Here is a 19,151-nt window from a genome sequence, read left to right as displayed (position 1 = left end):
TGTGCCTTGTGCCCTGAGGACAAAACACCGCACAGCCAAATTGACAATGACGTGCAGCCAATCAGAAAGCGAGACAGCGAAGAAGACAGTGGGGAATCCAAAATCAAAACAGTCATGGCAACAGGAAGTCCATGCTTACGCTATTTTGCACTCCTTTAAACAACGGCTTTTTCTCGGCTAAAAACAAATCGGAAAGTATCGCGACTGCTCCTCCGTGTTTTTTTAGTTTTTTTTTTGTCACGTTTAATCTCGTTTAATCTCGACTCGAGAGAGGTTTTGCAAGACTTCTCGTCTAACCAAGAAACATTCATGAATGAAATCGGTTAATGTGTGTTGTGTTGATTGTGCCGTGTGGCTGCACACCACACAGGTACGTTCAAAACTGTTAATCCCGTAATTTTTTTCTCATCACGTGTGGCATCTCTCACAGTTTGGAAGTCGGCCGGCAAAATTAAAATCTTGCCGGGTGAACCAGGCGTTAAAGTGCATTATAGTAATCCAGCCGAGATGTGACTAAAGCATAGTTTACTGCTTCAAAGTGCTGTTGCCAAAAGACAGGCTTTACCTTAGCCATCTGCTTAAGATGAAAAAAGCTGTATTTAACAACAGCACCAATTCAAAATCACTGTCCAGTTTAACTAATTCAAACCCCAAAATCTATAAATACGTTTTTTAATACTTTGTCCTTCACTCCGAAAAACGTCTATATACGTTTTTTTTGGTGTGTGTTTTTATGCCTTGCGCATACAGAAGGCTTTGATGCAGCTTCTGACCTGATTTTTCAGAAAGAAAGCAATGCCACCTCCAAATCTATCTGTCCAGTCTAAATAATATTATACATTTGAATTGATACTTATGAGTCTGCTATTGTGCTATCCAAGTGTGTTTCATTATATTTGTATCATTTTCATGAAGAATAGTACTTATTTCATCAACCTTGTTCTTTGAACTACAAATAAGAGCTGGCAAAATTAATCGATTAATCGACAAGTAATTGATTATGAAATTAATTGACAACTATTTTAATAATCGTGTCGTCATTTAGAGCCATTTTTTTATTTAAAATTGTTCAACTCCTCTGATTTCAGCATATCAACAGTAATTGTTTGTAGACCTTCATGAAAGAAGACTGATTATCTTCTGTTTTTAATCAAAATAAGACATTTGCAAACATCTGTTTTTACTTTGGAAAACAATGACAGAAACAGTAACATGGTACATCACCCCCCCCCCCTTTTTTTTTTTAATCACTATACGAATATGAAGTATAAAATGAACACCAACCACTGGTTGCTAAACAATAATCAGGGGAAACAAATGCTTTTGTAATACACTTTATTAGAATGAATCAGATTTGTCGATTAATCAACTGAATAATCGATAGATTAATCGATTCTAAAAATTTTTGCTAGTGGTAGCACTACTACAGATATTCAAGTGAGCAGCGTTCACTGCTCGGGCCCTAATAAATAAAATAAAATAACACATTAAGGTTACGTTCCACTAATTTAGCATACTGCCTCTGGGATGAATAATCAGTTTGTCATGTCTTAAAAAGGCATCTCCTCTTTCATGTACAGCTTTTTTTTTGCCTCACAGCATCAGTATAGTCTTCATTGATGAATATATTTGTATCTTTAAGGTTTTTTGTCTCAAGTACAGCAGCTCTGTCTTTAGATCAGGCTAATGTTTCAGATCCTCAGAATGTTTAGGAATACATTCTTTCGTATAATGAGGTTCCACTGTACTAGTGTAAATAAAAGTGCTTATTCCATTTTCCCTCCCCATCTGTGAAGAAAGGAACTTATTGCTGAACTGGACCAAGATGAGAAGGACCAGCAGAACACGTCCCGTCTGGTGCAGGAACACAAAAAACTCCTGGAAGAGAACAAGAGTCTGTCCACATACTACCAGAAGTGCAAAAAACAGCTGGAGCTGATCCGGGTCCAGCAACAGAAACGGCAGGGGACGTTGTGATGAGATTTCTCATCACAGGTGTGATTATGTACTCCTGGCTTCCGACAGCAGTCCAGTGTTGGTGTATCCTGCATGTCACACTGTAGTGTCTGTCTGTGCCCAGCAGGAAAGTGTCTTCTGCACATATATTTGCACATACTCACAGTGTCATCTGTGACTGCAGACCAAACAATCACTGCATCTCAGAGCCTACTGGGCTTCAATATGGAGTTTTGCTTCCATTACCGCTGAGTGTGACAGCAGATTGTTGAGGGTGGCTTGTGTACTTGACATGTTGCTCTCAGTTGATGTTTTTTTCATTCCTTAGCATTCTCTGGTACCCTTTTAGCAGCCCATGGCAAAATAATCCTCGAGAATGTAAAAAAGCAAGGCTGCTCTTCAGCAACATGAGTGTGTGCAGAATTCATGGAAGGCGCAGGATAATTGGAAGCTGTTCTACGAAGTGCGTGTGGAAAACCAAATGTACACCCCTACGTATATCCGTGTATTTATATTCAGTTTCCCCTTTTCCATTCAGCGTTGTCCCTGTCATAGACCACGCCGAATTCATCCAGGGACTTCACATATAGTATTGGGTTCAAAGGTAGTTTGTTTCTTTGTAATCCTTTACGTTCCTTAGAGAAAGAACAACTGTGCATGTGCACCCAAATGCAAAAATAGCACACAATAAGCTTTTAGAGCAAATAAGAGGTGTGGATTCCGCATTTAAAACATTTTTTTATTTGACTCGTGTTGTTTTAATTCTAAATGTCTTTTGTCTTTTCTATTTTGGCTTTATGACTTTTTATGGTGTGTGGGAATTCTCATTTTAAGTGGCTTCTAGAGGCCCATACATATATCATACCGTTTTTAGTTCACATGTTGCCTTAGAAGATGCCTGCATTTTAAGTGCTTGAGTTGTTTTAAGTGACAATTAGTGGAAATGAGAAAAAGACTAAGGCTACGTTCACACTGCAGGGCGTGATGCCCTATTCGATTTTTTTCTGTTAAATCTGTTCTTTTTATGTACTGTTCACATTAGAAAAACAAATGCGACATCTAATGTGAACGAACGCAGCTGTGATAACCAAAGCACACATCGAGTGACGTACACCCAAAACGTCACGTCGCAGTGTCCCGGAAGTAACCTGATTCACGTTTTGCCGCCAAGGCAAGCATCTTCTAACAGTGTCATATGCAAATTTAGCTGTGCCAACGCACGCTACAGATTGGTGGACTCGTTTCACGGACGTGTTAGGAATTCGATTCTTGTGTCTTGTCTGCACACATTATGCAAATTCAGCTCAACCTCATTTCATAGAGAAGTCTACCGAAGATGACCTTGCGTCATCGCCGTTCGTGATGAACCGTCTGCAGGGCTGAATTTCTACTATCGCCACACATGTCAACTTTATGCTTCGTGTTTCAAGTGTGATTAAATTAAAGACAAATAAAAATGTAACACTGCTACTCAAAACAGCTTTGTATATATTCACAGAAGTGTCAGCAAGTCTCCCAAGCACTCAGGCTTTTGATGATGTAAGAATTTAAAGCGTGCGGATGAGCTATCAGTGCAGACGCATCGCATACATATCCGATTTATATCCACATACGAAAGAGGCCCAGGTCGGGTGTGAAAAGATCGGAATTGTACCGTTCACATTGAATGAAAAAATCGGAATTGAGCTGCAGTGTGAACGCAGCCTTAGTCATTGGATAGTGCTGCAAATAGTGGTGAATGTTTTCCTCTTGCTGTGACTTCAAAAGCTCGTTCAAATCCTGTAAATTCATATCCCCTAATTTTTTTTGTACAATCTCTGTTTTATCTGTAAAGTACAATTCAGTAATCATAATTTTAAAGTCATTACAAAAAAAAAAAAAATAGTTCATGCACTTCCAAGAATGTTAAATGCTTTTTTTGTGTCAGGATTGTTTTTGTTGATCCATTATTTTACTTTCACACAGGTTCTCAGCAACTTTCAATGTGTAGTTTGGATGACAGTATGAAAACGTCATGAATAAACTGAATTGTGGAAAATGTTTTAAATGAGGCAAAATATGCATTATTTTTGTTGTTTATGTGAGCCGCTTTTCACATCTGCATCTTTTATGTACAGTACTTTACAGATGTAAGAAATTCAGCCAATTATAAACTTTCTCTTATAAGGAATATATATATCATAATCTCCGAGTGCTATTCATCTGCATCATGTGGAGTTGTCTGAACCATCAACAATGAAATGAAAGCAAAGCCTATCAGGAAAATGCTACATAATGTAAACCTAACCTATGTAGGTCATTTTTCACGATGCAAACAATGAAGTTTGTTCCTTGACAGGCTCTCATTACTCCATACAGGGATCCTCGCATAACGCATACACTGAGGTGTTTTCAGCGAAAACAGTAGTAGTCAGTTATGGTGGCAATGTAAGATCGCTGCCTTCTTATGGAGGACCAAAAATGCCAAAATGAAAAAATAAAAGTGAAAATTAAAACTTATAGAAAAATATAATTTAATATAATGATATAACAAATATAATTAAAAAAATATATACAAAAAATGTAAACATGGAAATTAAAAACAACTAAAAATATATAAAGTAAAAATAAATACTAAAATAAGAGATTCAAAAATTAATATAAAAATACATTTGGAAATAAATATATAAATAGATTTAAATGTCAATAAATAAAAACGCTGTGCTGCTCTGTCATGCTGCAGACGCTGTCAGCATGAAATGCGTCATGAAATGTTATACAAATGTTATTGCCATGTTAACACAGTTTAACAGTTTAACACAGAGGCTGCAGTTGCGCTTTACGCCAAAGGTGGCAGTCGTGAGTTTAAAAAAAATCGACCAACTCTACAATAATCCTTTAAGTACACACATTTCGACTATGTTATTAATAAATAAACTGAAGTGTGGAGCAGAAGTTTATCAGCAACAAAAAATATATTCAAGAGTAATCAAAAAAAAAAACTTTCCCGGCCAATGCACCAACACACGGGATATTTGGTAAACATAGTAACAACAGTTTACTACGTATGAATTTGATGTTTTAATTTTTCTTTTTGTGATTCAATGTTATTGTTAGAGCGATGGATTTTATTGAATTAAACAAAAGTAATACAATGTTAATATTACCAAGTACTGAGTGATGATTTCAAAATTTTTAAATTCGTTTTAATTGTTCCAGCAAAACAACCTAGATGTTATTATTATGGCAAAAGCATGGTGTAAATATATCATGTCTCTATGGCATATTAGTTATTTGGAGTAACAAATGAAAGTCACATTGTTAAGAGAAAAAATAAATACACGACCGAGGTATGAAGATTATGTCAGATAGTTTGGATTTAGTTAAAATGTATATGAGAAATGTAAAAGGAACAGGGCAGTTTCGCCCGCTTTAAATTTTGTGTGGTAGACTATTTAATGTGCCTATTGTAAATAACCTTTTAAGCCTAGCAGAGAAAGAAAATGATTTAAGTGACTATATGAGGAGATTGTTAAATGACGAGGAAGTGTTTTTGTTTTTGGGGCCATCTTGAGGGGGAGGAGAGATAGCTGGCTGAATTACTAACAATGGACAATACACACAATTTTCGAGCAAAAACATTGGACAATGCTCACTGGAGCACAAACACTGGATATAACATACACACTCGATGGCTCAAGTACATGAAAAGAACACGTTACTGACTGACAAATATAGAGGTGATGTGCTGGTAACCTCTCCCTCTCGAAAAGACAAGAAAAAATAAAAAATCATGATTTCTACCTGCAACTTAACAAGGACATCGGGACTTAAAAGGAACGTGCAGCAACACATTGATGCACTTTACGGACAACATTTTGGATTATATTGTTGTATTGTTGATTATTCCGTTAATATGGTTTTTGATGAAAAGAGAATGTTATGTCATGCTCTATGTGGTATTAATATTGTTGACAGAAGACTATGATTTGTGTTTAAAAAATATATCTATATTATGTTATGCTTTATGATAGGAATATTTTATTTGTCTATTTAACAATTACATGGTATTGGTATGTTCTAAATAATTGTGAAGGTGATACTCAGAATTCAAGGATGTTGTATAATGTCTTCATTAGCAATAATAATAATTGACAACATGGGTCTGATAGCTGGACATACAGTAATGTATGTTTAAAACAAAATGATGAAAATTATTACGAATTGACAAAACAATATGATGAGGATTTGGATGGCACCAATGTTTTATGTGAAAGAAACAAAATGAGTACACGTGATTTTTACCAAGAAATTATTTTGAAGTTTGACAATATGATGTTTAAATGTAATATTCATTTTAAAAATTGTACAATAAGTTATCACATGAATAAGCACTTTACTATATGCTACAATGAAAAATTGCTTCTGTTTGCAATGAAGAATGCTTTGCTCTGCTTCCACACACATTCACATAGCTAGATTAGGGCAGCAGTATCTAACAGCTGATTAACAGGAGATGACTACAAGAACATCTAATCCGTTTTAGCGGACTGGTTCAATCATTCAGATAATGGATTGAGCCAGTCCGAACACCTATGTAACTAGGGGCGTAAAAAACTATAAAAAGAAAGGATGAGGAGAGGTTCTTTAGAGAGTGCAGTGGTAAATTGTATGGAGGCAGTTCTCTCTCCTCGCGAGCTTTTTAACAAAAAATGAGTGTCTTCTCTTCTTTTTTTTATAGTGTTTAATAAATGTCTAAACCTGGCACTAATCTCACATGCGCGAAGAGATGAAAACTTTACTTGCACTGTCTCAAATTTTAGAGGGCAAAAGGCCGTCATTTGGGGGCAGTCCAAAGCCTTCAATTTAGTCATCCGTATCCTCAGTTTACTAAACCGCATCCTCAATTTATGGTAATCGGTACCCTCAATTTAAAAATCTGCAACCTCAATTTAGTAATCTTCACCTTCAATTTAGTCATCTGTACCCTAAATGTACACTACCATTCAAAAAATAATCTTATAAAACGTAAAATAATCTGCTGTTTGGCGTCCTTGCTTGGGAAGGGGCAAAAAAACTGCTTGGTTATTCATATGCTCATTTCTTAAAATATTTTTTTAATATGTGACAGATGCCACAAATAAAGATAGAAAATAAGTTATTTAACAGTTTTGATCGAATTGTGTGATTTCTGCTCGGATAATTTCAACACAGAACACCTCACGCATAAATATTCTGTTCCACCCCGTCTAGAATGCCTTCCTCATAGGAAGATCTCTCGCATGATCACACCTCATCTCACAAAGAAAGATGAGTAGAAAGTTGTGGGTATGCGGCAATGGTTGCCGAGTGTGTCTAAAAAGGACAGAGGCGAGAGTATTGTAAAATGGTGATGTCGACAAGAAAAGACTTGCTTTGGAAAATACCTCCAACCATGTAGTTATCCATTTTTATACAAAACATGACATTGGGTAGTAGGGCTGTGCAATTAATCGAAATTCAATTACAATTTCAAATATTACACTCAACAATTACAAAATAAGCATAATCGTAAAAAAAAAAGAAAAATATTATTAATACAAATTTTGGATTTGTTTAAATTTACATAAAACATTTTTTTAACTACTTAAATAAAATAAATTGTGTTTCATCCCAAAAAAACTTGCATAATTATAGTGTTTCAATTTTTTTTAATTAGTTTTTTACATTTAAATATTTTCTTGTTTTTGTACCAAAAAATAAATGATCATCCTACTGCACAGTGCACAAGCTGCACTCCAACTTTAAGTTTTTGCCAACATAAATAAATATATACAGAATATATTATTATAAATACTGTTTGGTCCAAGAGGAACTTACATAATTATAGTGTTTTTATTATTTTTTAATTAGTCGTAATATTTTTAAATGCTTAAACATTTTCTTGTTTTGTACCAAAAAAATAAAATAATCGTTTGAATTACCAGCTCAGTGGGCTAGTGGTAGAGTGTTCGCCCTGAGACTGAGAGGTCGTGGGTTCAGTCCCCGTCCGGGTCATACCAAAGACTATTAAAAATGGGGCCCATTTGCCTCCCTGCTTGACACTCAGCATTAAGGGTTGGAATTGGGGTGGGTTAGCTCACCAAATGATTCCCAAGCATAAGTCCTGCTGCTGCTCCCCGTTACTTGTGGGGATGGGTCAAATGCAGAGAAAGAATTTCGCCCCACTTAGGTGGGTGTGACCATCAGTGGTACCTTGACTTTAACTTTAATCGTGATCTCAATTATTACCAAAATAATCTTTTGTTGCCTTTTTTTCCACAATCGAGCAGCCCTAGGTAGGGAACATTTCCTTGTTCGTCAGTCAGGGCGCTTCTTTGATTGGCTACATTTAAATTCACGTCACAGTCTAAGCAGCATGTGAAGATTTTTGGTCGTATTATTGAACACGTTATATCTTTAAGATTGTTGGCCTTTTTTTTTTTTACCCTTTTAGGACCCTATCACCAGGACAAAACTTCTTAAAACAACTCAGACTACAGGATAATCTCATAAAGACAATCTTATAATACACAAGACAGTCGGGCGTCTGACGGCCTAAATCGGGACTCAGCAAAATCAGGACAAAAGCAGCCCAAATGTCTTTATGTGTGTACCTGTCTTATGGACATAGGATAGAGGTCTCAAACTAAAATTATGTGGGGTTATTATGTAATTATGCTGGAGATAGACTCTCCAGTGTGTGTCTTGGCCGTATCAGGTATTCAAAGAAAGTACAACTAATTCAAATTCTCATGACATCTAATTTCTTAAGTGCTGCAACTTTCTCTGTACATTCAAGACATGTCGGGGGGGTTCATGTGCTCAACAAAAAACTTTCTGTCTCTTTTTTTACTTGAAATTGGCCATTGTCGACGGCAACCTTTTTCTTCATGGCAAGTTTTGAAAAAGATATGGCTTAATACTGGATGACAGGATGTCTTTTTATTCCACTTTACTTCAGAATTCCATTTTGACAAAAAGTCATGAGCCAGAGCTATGATATCCCATAAGTGATAAACTAATTATGACTGCGTATTAGGACCACGTATAAATATATTTTTTTAAGGGGTGTGGGCAATATTCCGAGAAAAAAACTTGCAAAAGAAAAAAAACTTTATAAAGTGGCAGAGAAAAAAACTCAGAAACATACCAGAAATACACATAGAGTAGAGTATTACTTGAACGTTTGTGCTAATACTTTTCAGTCGGGTTTTCAAATAGTAATATAGTAATTGCTTTAGCAGAGATTAACCATATGATGTTAAGCATTCGCTCTTTGAAGCGTTCGGTACGGCCAGCGACAAAGACGCCTCGTATTGCAAAGGTTCACACCCTGAGGATCAACCATTTAAGTTAATTTGTTAAAATGTAAATTTACTTGTATATTTATGTTTTCAGAATTATTAATTACACATTCATAATTTTTTTTTGTACAATTAGCTAAATTGATGTGTTGAATCTGCTGCTCTCTGTGATTCACTTGCATTTACCTCAAGTATGCTAGCTTCTGATTGGTTAGTGTTTAGTCAGCTGATAGGGGATCAAGAAGTGTTGTCGCTCTTGCTGCCATGTATCACGAGTAAAGTTTAAATTAAGAATGAAGCTGTCTCCGTATTGCCTTTTCATTTTATAAACAGTGTCCCATTAACCACCAACGAATCCTCCTTTTTATTCAAATCTGCCACTTGATAAAGTCGCAAATTTACCACTTTATAGTTGCAAATTTGCCACTTTATAAACTTGCAAATTTACACGTTTTTTTCTCGCAAGTCTGCTACTTTATAAACTTGCAAATTTGCCACTTTATAAACTCACAAATTTGCCACTTTATATATTGGAAAAGTTTGCGAGTTTTTTTCTCAGAATAATGCCCCCACCTTTTAAAGAAAAAAAATATTTATATGTAGCCCTAATACGTCGTCATAAATAATACTAATAATAATAATAATCAAGCACAAAATACCAGGAACAACAAAAAAGCTGAAGGGCTTAAATTTTGATATCAAGTAGGGGGCTGCAAAATATCATCCTGCGGGCCTCAAATGGCCTCTTGGCTGTGTGAGTTGAAGACCCCTGTTATGGGGGACTATGGCCCTCGAGGAACAGCTTCTCCTTACGTGTGCCTGAACGGATATTGGATCCCCGGAATATGACCCGTGAGGATCTCTGGTTTATAGTTAACGTTACAGATTGAAATGAACTTTGCATTCTCCTGACAAAGATTGACCTCTAAATAGGGAACAGTGACTCATTTCATTGTGGTGAAATGATGTCGTCGTCTTTCCCCAGGCAGGTATTGTGAATGTGAGCTTCCCCTTGCCGTCACTGAACTAATTGGAGAAAGGAAGACAGAGTAGCCTGCGATTGGCTGGCAACCAGTTCAGAGTGTACCCCGCCTACTCCCCGAAGCCAGCTGGGATAGGCTCCAGCACCCCCCGCGACAGCGGTTAAGAAAATGGATGGATGGATGGAAGACAGAGTAGCGTCGCCAGCTTTGTCCAACATTCTTTTGTTGTAACAAGTGACACGTTGCCCAAGTCGGAAATTGAGGACGTTCGTATTTGCCATATGTATGTATATGTCTATCCCATACCCTTCACCTAAACCAACGACTTCAGAATCCCGCTAGAGTCGTGAAGTTGTCAGGAGACCCAAGGATGGATCAAAGAAAAGAGAAAAAAGTGAAATCCAGCACCGACCAGACACCACCTACTACCCACAGGGTTACAAACTAGAATCTTTCACCAACCCCAGAAACATCTAAATTCTAACAAATTCTAACCATTTCGAGATGGGTAAATACATTTTATCTGTGTAGGAAAGTAACTTATATATTTTTAACTTGCAGATAATGTAAAATGTTTCTATTTTTATTTTGTATTTTTGTAGCAAGTTTGTATATAAAATAAAAATATTATCTGAGAAAAGATGGTGGAGATGCGTAATTCCTTTCTGTTCCCACAGACCTAAATAAAACGATTGATTGTTAAGTTGAAAGTCGGGGTTATGCCATATCACCAGGCGTGGGGGAAATCATTGGGTTTTTAAAACAATTGTGTCGCTTAATTGATGTTGTAATAAAGTTTAAATCTGAAAGTCTGAGGGTGTTGCAATCCTTCTGTTCTAGTTCCAGCTCCACCTCCTTTGGATTTGCTTTTCTGAAGAGTAGATAGACTAATCTTTGCTCTTTTTTTTTTTATTCCAGTAGAATTCCAGCGACTGGAACCAGTTAGACGTTTGAATGGAATCATTGAGGAAAAAATAATTTATTTTGGGTAAAACTTTCATTTTAATGGTGGTTATTTGTCCTTTTAGAGAAATAGGAAGATTATTCCAGCGCTCCAGGTCACTGTGAATGCTATCCAACAGTGGAGTGAAGTTTAAATGAATTAAATCAGTTAATTTAAGTGAGATTTTTTTATGCCTACGTATTTTAAATTACCTATAGGAAAAAAGTAGTGTGGGTCCTGGCTTGCAGGGTTCCATGAATTTTCAGTAGGGGCGAATTTAAGAAATTTGGGGCTCCAGGCGTAGGTTGGCATGGGGCCCTTTCGAATGAAAAACAGATACATATATATTAAATAGGGATGTTCAATACTGCTTTTTTTTTTCTGACCGATACTCAACTGTTGAGTAATCACAGATACTGATACCAGATACCAATACCACTACATTAAAAAAAAATCCCTCCTAGAAAAAGACAGATCATTTTAAAGGCAGAACTATAAATCCTAATATAGTACTTTTCCTTAAAATTGCATGAAATAATTTTGGAACTCTGTCTCATTCTGAAACAAACACGCACAACACAATATAAGGCTTTTTATTCAGTGGTATTGTTGTCGGGGTGGTTTAAAGGTGTAATCAACTTGTAGGGTGAAGGAGACTGGTGCATGGTCACTAATACTAGGATGTATTTTTGTACCAATTTTATCAGCAATGGAATTATTTGTAAGGAAAAAATCAATTCTTGAAAATGACCGTCGCACCAGGGAAAAGAAGGTAAATTTCTTCTTAGTCTGGTTTTTAAGTCTCCAGCTGTCGATGAGGCCAACATTTTCCATGTATTTCCCTATTACTTTGGTGAAATGTAATCTCCTTGTACGTGTCATATTATTAGAATGATCTATTAATGGATTTAAAACTGTGTTAAAGTCTCCTCCAATGATAATAGTAGAGTTCGCTGCTAAATCAAACAGCTGAGCGAAAAAATCATGGAAAAAGACCGGATCATCATTATTAGAGGCATATAAATTACCAAATGTATATACTTTATTAAATATAGTCACCTGAAAAATAATGTATTGGCCCTCTGGGTCTGTTACTGTATTATGTAAAGTACAGAATAAATTCTTATGTATGAGTATACAGACTCCTCTTTGTCTACTGTTATAAGAGGCATAGTACACTTGACTGATGATTTTTGTAGGTGTGACAAATATCTGCTTTTCATTTTAAGAGATGGTCTAAAATTTTAGTTCTTTTTGCCTGTGAGAGAGCGCCACACACATTCCAGGAAACCAGAACAAATTTATGCATAGACAACATAAACTCAGTCCTGTGTGTATATCTGTATAGGCTACTTCTTAATATTGGCATGTTATAGGATGGAATCAGAGTGGTTAGGTGGTTTATGTGATTTGTGTGAATGAAGAGGTAATGTGATTCTGTCTCATTATGGGAAACAGTACCTTTCGCCGCTCATTAATCTCTCTCGGGAATTGGTCATTTATCCCGAAAGAGGTCCCTTTGAGCTCCCGTCCTTTACTTTTAACAAATTCTTTCTTTTTAAAATGCTCAAAGTTAGCGATAATATGACGGGGCTTGTTGCCCCTACGAGCTACGAGCCGATGTGCACGGTGAAAAGAGATATAACTTACTGTCTCCTGAGGAATTTTTAACGATGTCATCATAAAATTGTTTTATCTCGGCCTCTGCACAAAAGATTGGTTAAAAAGGAAAAAGTACTGTTTTAAAATGGCCTGCAATGACTCCTGATCTCAATCCGATTGAAAATCTTTGATAAGAACTGAAATAAGAAACCTGCAAACATTCAAAAGCTTGAACAATCTGCAAAGGAAGAGTGGGGAGAGATACCAGCGGAGAAGTGCAAGAAGCTAAGGGATGGCTACAAGAAACGTTTCGAAGCTGGAAGGGTGTGCAACCAAATATCAAAGAGGGGTGCCATTATTGCTGCGCATGCAGTGTTTTCTATTTCTTATTTGGAATTACATTATGTAAGTTGAAAAACAATTTCCTTTGGAATTACTTTGGACATCCAATTAAAAGGTCCTGATGGTATGAAAAATTTGGTACATTTCCATTTATTTCTGAAGATATTATAGAGATCATGCAAAAAATGAAGGGGTGCCAATAGTGAGCAAGACTGTATAAAATGCCACTTTCAGTCCAGATACAATACAATACAATACACCACGGTAATGTCTAGAGTTGACACTTGACTGAGTTTAGTCTCCCAACAATGTAGTCATGCAATCCCATTTGGTAAAACATAAATGAATGGGTGTAAGGTAAAAAATATATATATATTGCTGCCTGTTGTAAAAGGAGAGATTGACTGTGTGCTTTAGAATGGATCTATTGCAAGGTTGCTATGGAAACTAGATGACATAAATAGGCTAACTATGGCACAGAGAGATGAAGTAATTCTCCAAGTGGACAGAATTTAGGTCATCATATCTTGTCTATTAGTCTATAAATTGTGTTCTAGCCCCATTAATCATGAGATTACATCAACACCTGGTTGGTTTTCAGGCAGTTACTTTGCAAGGAAATATAAAATAATTTAAACCCTCAGATTCTGGCAACCTGTCTACTGTTTACAGATCACTGTAGTATATGTATTGTGTAACACTCACTGTATTGAGGAGGGGAAAAAACATTACTCAATTTAGTTATTTAGTCAATACAAAGGAGGAGGGGCGTCTACTGTTTTCTTCACAATTACAATGTTTTATTTAATTAATTATTTAATTCTGTTTGTGTTTTTATGGATGTGGCATATTATTGTAGCCTATTTGGTTTGGCTGATATTGTCAATCCATTACGAAGTCAACTTTGTCATGGATTGACAAAGTCATCAAAAAGCATGATTTTCTTGAGTCATTTAAGAGAAGGCAACACTTTGAGTAGTTTTTAGGACATCTGGCTCACAGCCAGAAGATACTTGTTCGATTCTGCGTGTCAACATTTCTGTGTGGACTTTACATGTTCTTCCCATACTTGTATAGGTTTTCTCAGGGGACAATCCTGGGATGTGTCATATTGGTTTAAAGGGATTACATCACAGAATTGTAAGCCCTTCCACAGTTTACTATAAGCATATAATGATTAAATCTTACCTTTGACACCATTGCAATGTAGTTTTTTAAATGAAATATTAGATATTTTGCTGGCTATTTTTCTAAAGCGGGAGTAAAACGCCCGGTTCAGTAAAACCCCATCTCTACCCTTGTGGTTCTCTCATCCGAGCCGGCTGCTGCGTGCACCGCCCACAAAACTCAGGAGCATTCGAGCACTCCTCTGAATGGCCAAGCCAGCCCGTGCAGTTAAACCGTGTCTTCTTTAAATGTGGAAATTGGATGGATGTTATGTTCAATTCTTCAATAAATGTTTGAAACAAAATGGCTCCTTGCTGCAAGAAATTGTAGTGGAGGAGGGGGGGAGACGAGGGGGGAGAAAAAAAAGAAAGAAAAAAAACCTGAGCGCGACGCGAACCGGGTACCTGCTGCTTACAGGGCGAGTTCAAACCTAAGTAGACCTGGATGCAGAGTGCAATTTGAGGCATGCCGCCATGGCAGGTGGACTTAATGACTCCGCCCACAGATTTTACAAAATGGTGTAAACAATTTTTTAGAACAAAATGTGCAGATTTAACATGGGCAGTATTTTATTTTAAAATGGCGTGGTCAGAACCATCAAAAAGCCCAAAACGGCTCACAATACCGCCTAGAGGTTACATCTTAGGACGTAAAGTTATTTTTTTAAAGCACATTATTGAGTATCGAAAATTATAAAGACTCAACTCTCAGTCAGCCGGAGCGAAGCTAACTAATTGGTTTCATGGAAGAGGTCAAAGTGCAGTACTACATGCCCCCAGCAGATAGCGAACCTGGATGGTTGAGGTTAGTATTTGGGTTTTGGTAATTTCTTAATTTTCATTGTTCAATAAAGTGTTCAAGTGTCAGTGTGAAATTAATCACATTTATTTATAACTAGTATCGCAACCTATACTCAGAAACTAACAAGCCTAACCCTGAGCATATTGAGGCATTCCTCAGTAGCTTAAATATACTTCAGTTATCTACTGAATATAAAGATATGTTAGATGCGCCACTCACTACAAATGAGCTGTAAAGTGCTCTTGTTAGTATACCTAATGGCAGAGCACCTGACCCAGATGGTTATCCGGCTATATGTTTTAAGCACTTTTGGTTAATGCTTGCTCCATTATTCTTAAGAGTAGTGACAGAAATTAAAACTAATGGTTACATACGTCCACACATGAACACAGCAGCTACCTATTACAGGAAATAAATGGAACCCTGCAAGCCAGTATCCACACTACTCATTTTCTATAGGTAATTTAAAATACTTAGGCATAAAAATCTCACCTAAATTAACTGATTGAGCGCTGGAATAATCTTCCCATTTCTCTAATAGGACAAATAGCCACTATTAAAATGAAAGTTTTACCCAAAATAAATACTTTCTTCCTCAATGATTCCATTCAAACCTACGTCTAACTGGTTCCAGTCGTTGGACTCAGCCATTACAAAATTCTACTGGAATATGAAAAAAAGCAAAAAATTGTCTATCTACTCTTCAGAAAAGCAAATCCAAAGGAGGTCTAGAGGCACCAAATTTTATGCACTACTATATAGCTAACCAGCTACAATATATCATTCTATGGGCACAACCCAACAGAGATACTAACTGTTGGCTGGAACTAGAACAGAGGGATTGTAATAACCTCAGACTTTTAGGTTTACTCTTTATTATAACATTGATTAAGCGACACAAATGTTTTAAAAACCCAATGATTTCCGCCACCCTGACTGCCTGGTGGAAGGCACTAGAAATTACAAAAGCCCAATTGGAGCCCTGCGGGCTTTCTCCCATATAGCATAACCCCGACTTTAAACTTTTTTTTTGTTCATTCAGTAATTTTAATTTAACATCATCATTGCTCTCTTTTTTTTTTTTTTTTTTTTTTTTTTTTGAAGTGTATGAGTATGTGCATGTGCGTGTGTGTGTGCGTGCGTGTGAGTGTGTATTCATTAATTCACCTAAAACCTATTAAAAAATCCCATACCGTTCACCTAAACCGAACACTTTCAGCCAGAGTCGTGAGGCCATCAGGAGACCCGAGGAAGGACCAAAGAAAGGAAAGGGAAATCCAGCACCGACATGACACCACCCACCGGGCCACCAACTAGAGTCCTTCACCAATCTTAGAAACATCTAAATTCCAACAAATTAGGGAGACCTCAAGAGACCAAAGGAGAGACTGAGGAAAGGAAGGAAGGACAGACGAAGCAGAGTGAGATCCACAGACACCAGCCTCCATCGATTCAATGACCTGAGGAAGAAGCAGATTGTGTCTGAGTTTTGATAGATGCTGGTGTGGTGGATCTGGCATGCATGAAAATCTCCACCAAAGAGGGGAGCCGTCGACCCCTGCCAGGACAGAGCAAGCGCAACACCTCAGGGCCCCCCAGGCCACGGCAGCGTCAAGAGACAACCCCCGGGCCCGCAGGGGCCACCGGCCGGAGAGCAAACCCAGGAGCGGGAGCGTCCTCCCACCCCAACACGGCCCGCGCCCCCAACACGGCCCGCGCCCCCAACCCAACGCAGCAGGACGGGGCACTGCAGGCCCGCCAGGCACCCCACCGGTCCACAGCCCCCGCTCCCCCCATGACCCCCCCCCCCCCTCCTCTTGATTCTTGGATATTTAAGTTTGTGAAAACATATTTAAAATGACAAAACACAAATTTACTACTTATCCATTATAAAATTATTCATAGAACATATATTACTCAACATATGATGGAAGAAAATGGGACTCTCAGACTCCGACATTTGTCTCCCAGTGTTCACAAAACACTGCAGACACTTATTTTCATGCTTTATGGTTATGCACTCCGGTTATGTATTTCTGGACTAAAGTCTTAGAAAAACTTTCCCCTATCTTGGACTGTAGGATACCTTTATCTCCAAACTTGTGTTTGCTCGGTGACCTAACAACAACTGACTTACCACGTAAACCATTTCAATCTACACTCGTGGCCCTTACTATCGCAAAAAAACTATTCTTGTTAACTAGAAGAATAAACAAACTCTGAATATCGACCAATGGTCTAACCTCCTCATAAATCACATTTTAATGGAAAAGATATCTGCCTCGAATAAAAACGAAATATCAAAATTTATACAAACATGGTCTACGTATATAGAATCTTTTAATCTAAATCTAGTTACTTAATTCTGCCTGTTAGCGAGAGCCACCACATCGCGATAACTTATATTGCTGTTTCTGTATTTGTCAATTTGTAACTAATGGTTGTGTTTTTATAGTCAAGAACCCAGTTGCTGTCAGCAGGATTGAGTAGATCATATCAAATGACACCTTACAGTCACCATCTCCTCAAGATTCACTTCCATTGGGCACTAAGGGTTAATATTCGGAATCACTGCATGCCAGTGGGTTCTTTATAGGTGCGTTGGCGGCTGTGAAGTTGCTTAAAACAGTAGTCTTAACATTATGTGTATTTTAAAGAATATCCTGTATATATTTTTATGTTTTTATATTATCAACTGTCGTTTAGAGGCGGCGCCTAAGGCGCGGCTCAACTTTCTCAAACTGTTTTGTGTTTTTCCATGACGTATGAAAACAGAAACTTAACCATGTTTATATGAAACGAAACTGAAACTTAACTGTAATAAAAGCGACGAGGTGGCCGGGGGAGGAGAGGGAGTCGGACGGAGCCGAGCGTGAGTTAAGGTCTCGCGTCTCCCCTTCTCTCCCAGCCGCGGTTGCATTAAGACAAAGCAACAGCTTCTGCCTCCTTTTTCCTTTGTGCACGGTTGGTAACTAAGGGGATCTGTAATATCAGACCCAACATTTAACTGGTGCCGAAACCTGGGACCTGCATCTGGACGGACGACCGCCGCCGAACCGAGGACACCGAGAATCTGTCGACAGCGTCTCCCCTTGCGGGACGGGTCTCCCCGCTCCGGCCCCGGCCGTTCGCCCGGACACCGGGTCCTGCGAACCAGACCGGCACCGAGGACTAACAGGTATTATGCTGTTTAATTATCACGATTTACACAAAAGTTTGAAAAAGGAACACTAAATATACTGTAGAAGTAACATAAAATAGAAAAGTGGGGAGTAAAAGCAAAGCGCTTGGGCGTTGGCCCGTGAAGAAGAAAAACCCATGGTATATATGATCCGGGCATCAAAGGGATCACGGTTTTATTAGATGAGATCCAAAATACTTTTATTGACTAGTTTTTAACTTGTTAAATAAAAGTGTAGTTTTCGGGTGCCCAGGTAGAGGAAATTAAACGTTGCCGTAAATACGTAATAATTTACACCTCCCCACTCATTGTTTACCAAAATATCTGTGTTCAATATAACTAAGATTTATCAGGTCAGAACAGAACTGACTGCGATTAAAAATAATCGCCTAAAATACAAAATATGGTTTTAAATTAGAAAATGGTGCACCACAGAAAAGACTGAGTGTGTGTGTTTGTGTGTGTGTGTGTGTGTGTGTGTGTGTGTGTGTGTACTGTATGTGTGTTTGTGATAAGGAAAAGGGAGTAACTGCTGCCCGCTCAGGAGTAGAAACAATGGGCCAGTCATTGAGAAAAGAAATAGAACAACACCAGGATGTTAAGTTTATTGCAAGCTTTGACGCTAATGCGTGCAAGTATCTGGAATCCTGGGTGACCAAGTATGATTTTAACCCGTCTTTGAGAGATGTCAGGAACAAAGAGGAAGTTAAGAAAAGTTTAGTGGAGAAAAGAGCAAAGAAGATTAAAAAGGGAAAGAATGTAGAAAAATTGGAAGCACAACTACGTGCTGTTGAAGTGTGGATAAAACAGTGTAAAATGAGGGCAGAAAGCATTTTGGAAAGTGAGAAAAGAAAAAAGGAAAAGACAGAAAG

At 37.7% G+C, this 19,151-nt stretch overlaps 1 protein-coding gene across 6 annotated transcripts in view; it reads left to right on the top strand.

Annotated features, from left to right (window-relative positions):
• map3k7 (mitogen-activated protein kinase kinase kinase 7) overlaps positions 1-4,132 on the top strand; it is a 77,991-nt gene extending 73,859 nt beyond the window's left edge. For all 6 annotated transcript variants that reach the window (XM_077552050.1, XM_077552047.1, XM_077552046.1 and 3 more), the window contains one exon: positions 1,797-4,132. In XM_077552050.1, the coding sequence (XP_077408176.1) occupies positions 1,797-1,977 (181 nt within the window). In that variant the 3' untranslated portion in view covers positions 1,978-4,132. The remainder of the gene's footprint in view (positions 1-1,796) is intronic.
• The last annotated feature ends 15,019 nt before the right edge of the window (positions 4,133-19,151 follow it).

The sequence above is a fragment of the Vanacampus margaritifer genome, chromosome 19, assembly GCF_051991255.1.
Source record: "Vanacampus margaritifer isolate UIUO_Vmar chromosome 19, RoL_Vmar_1.0, whole genome shotgun sequence".
In the NCBI taxonomy this organism is placed as follows: Eukaryota; Metazoa; Chordata; class Actinopteri; order Syngnathiformes; family Syngnathidae; genus Vanacampus; species Vanacampus margaritifer.
This window is presented reverse-complemented; position numbering and strand designations above follow the sequence as displayed.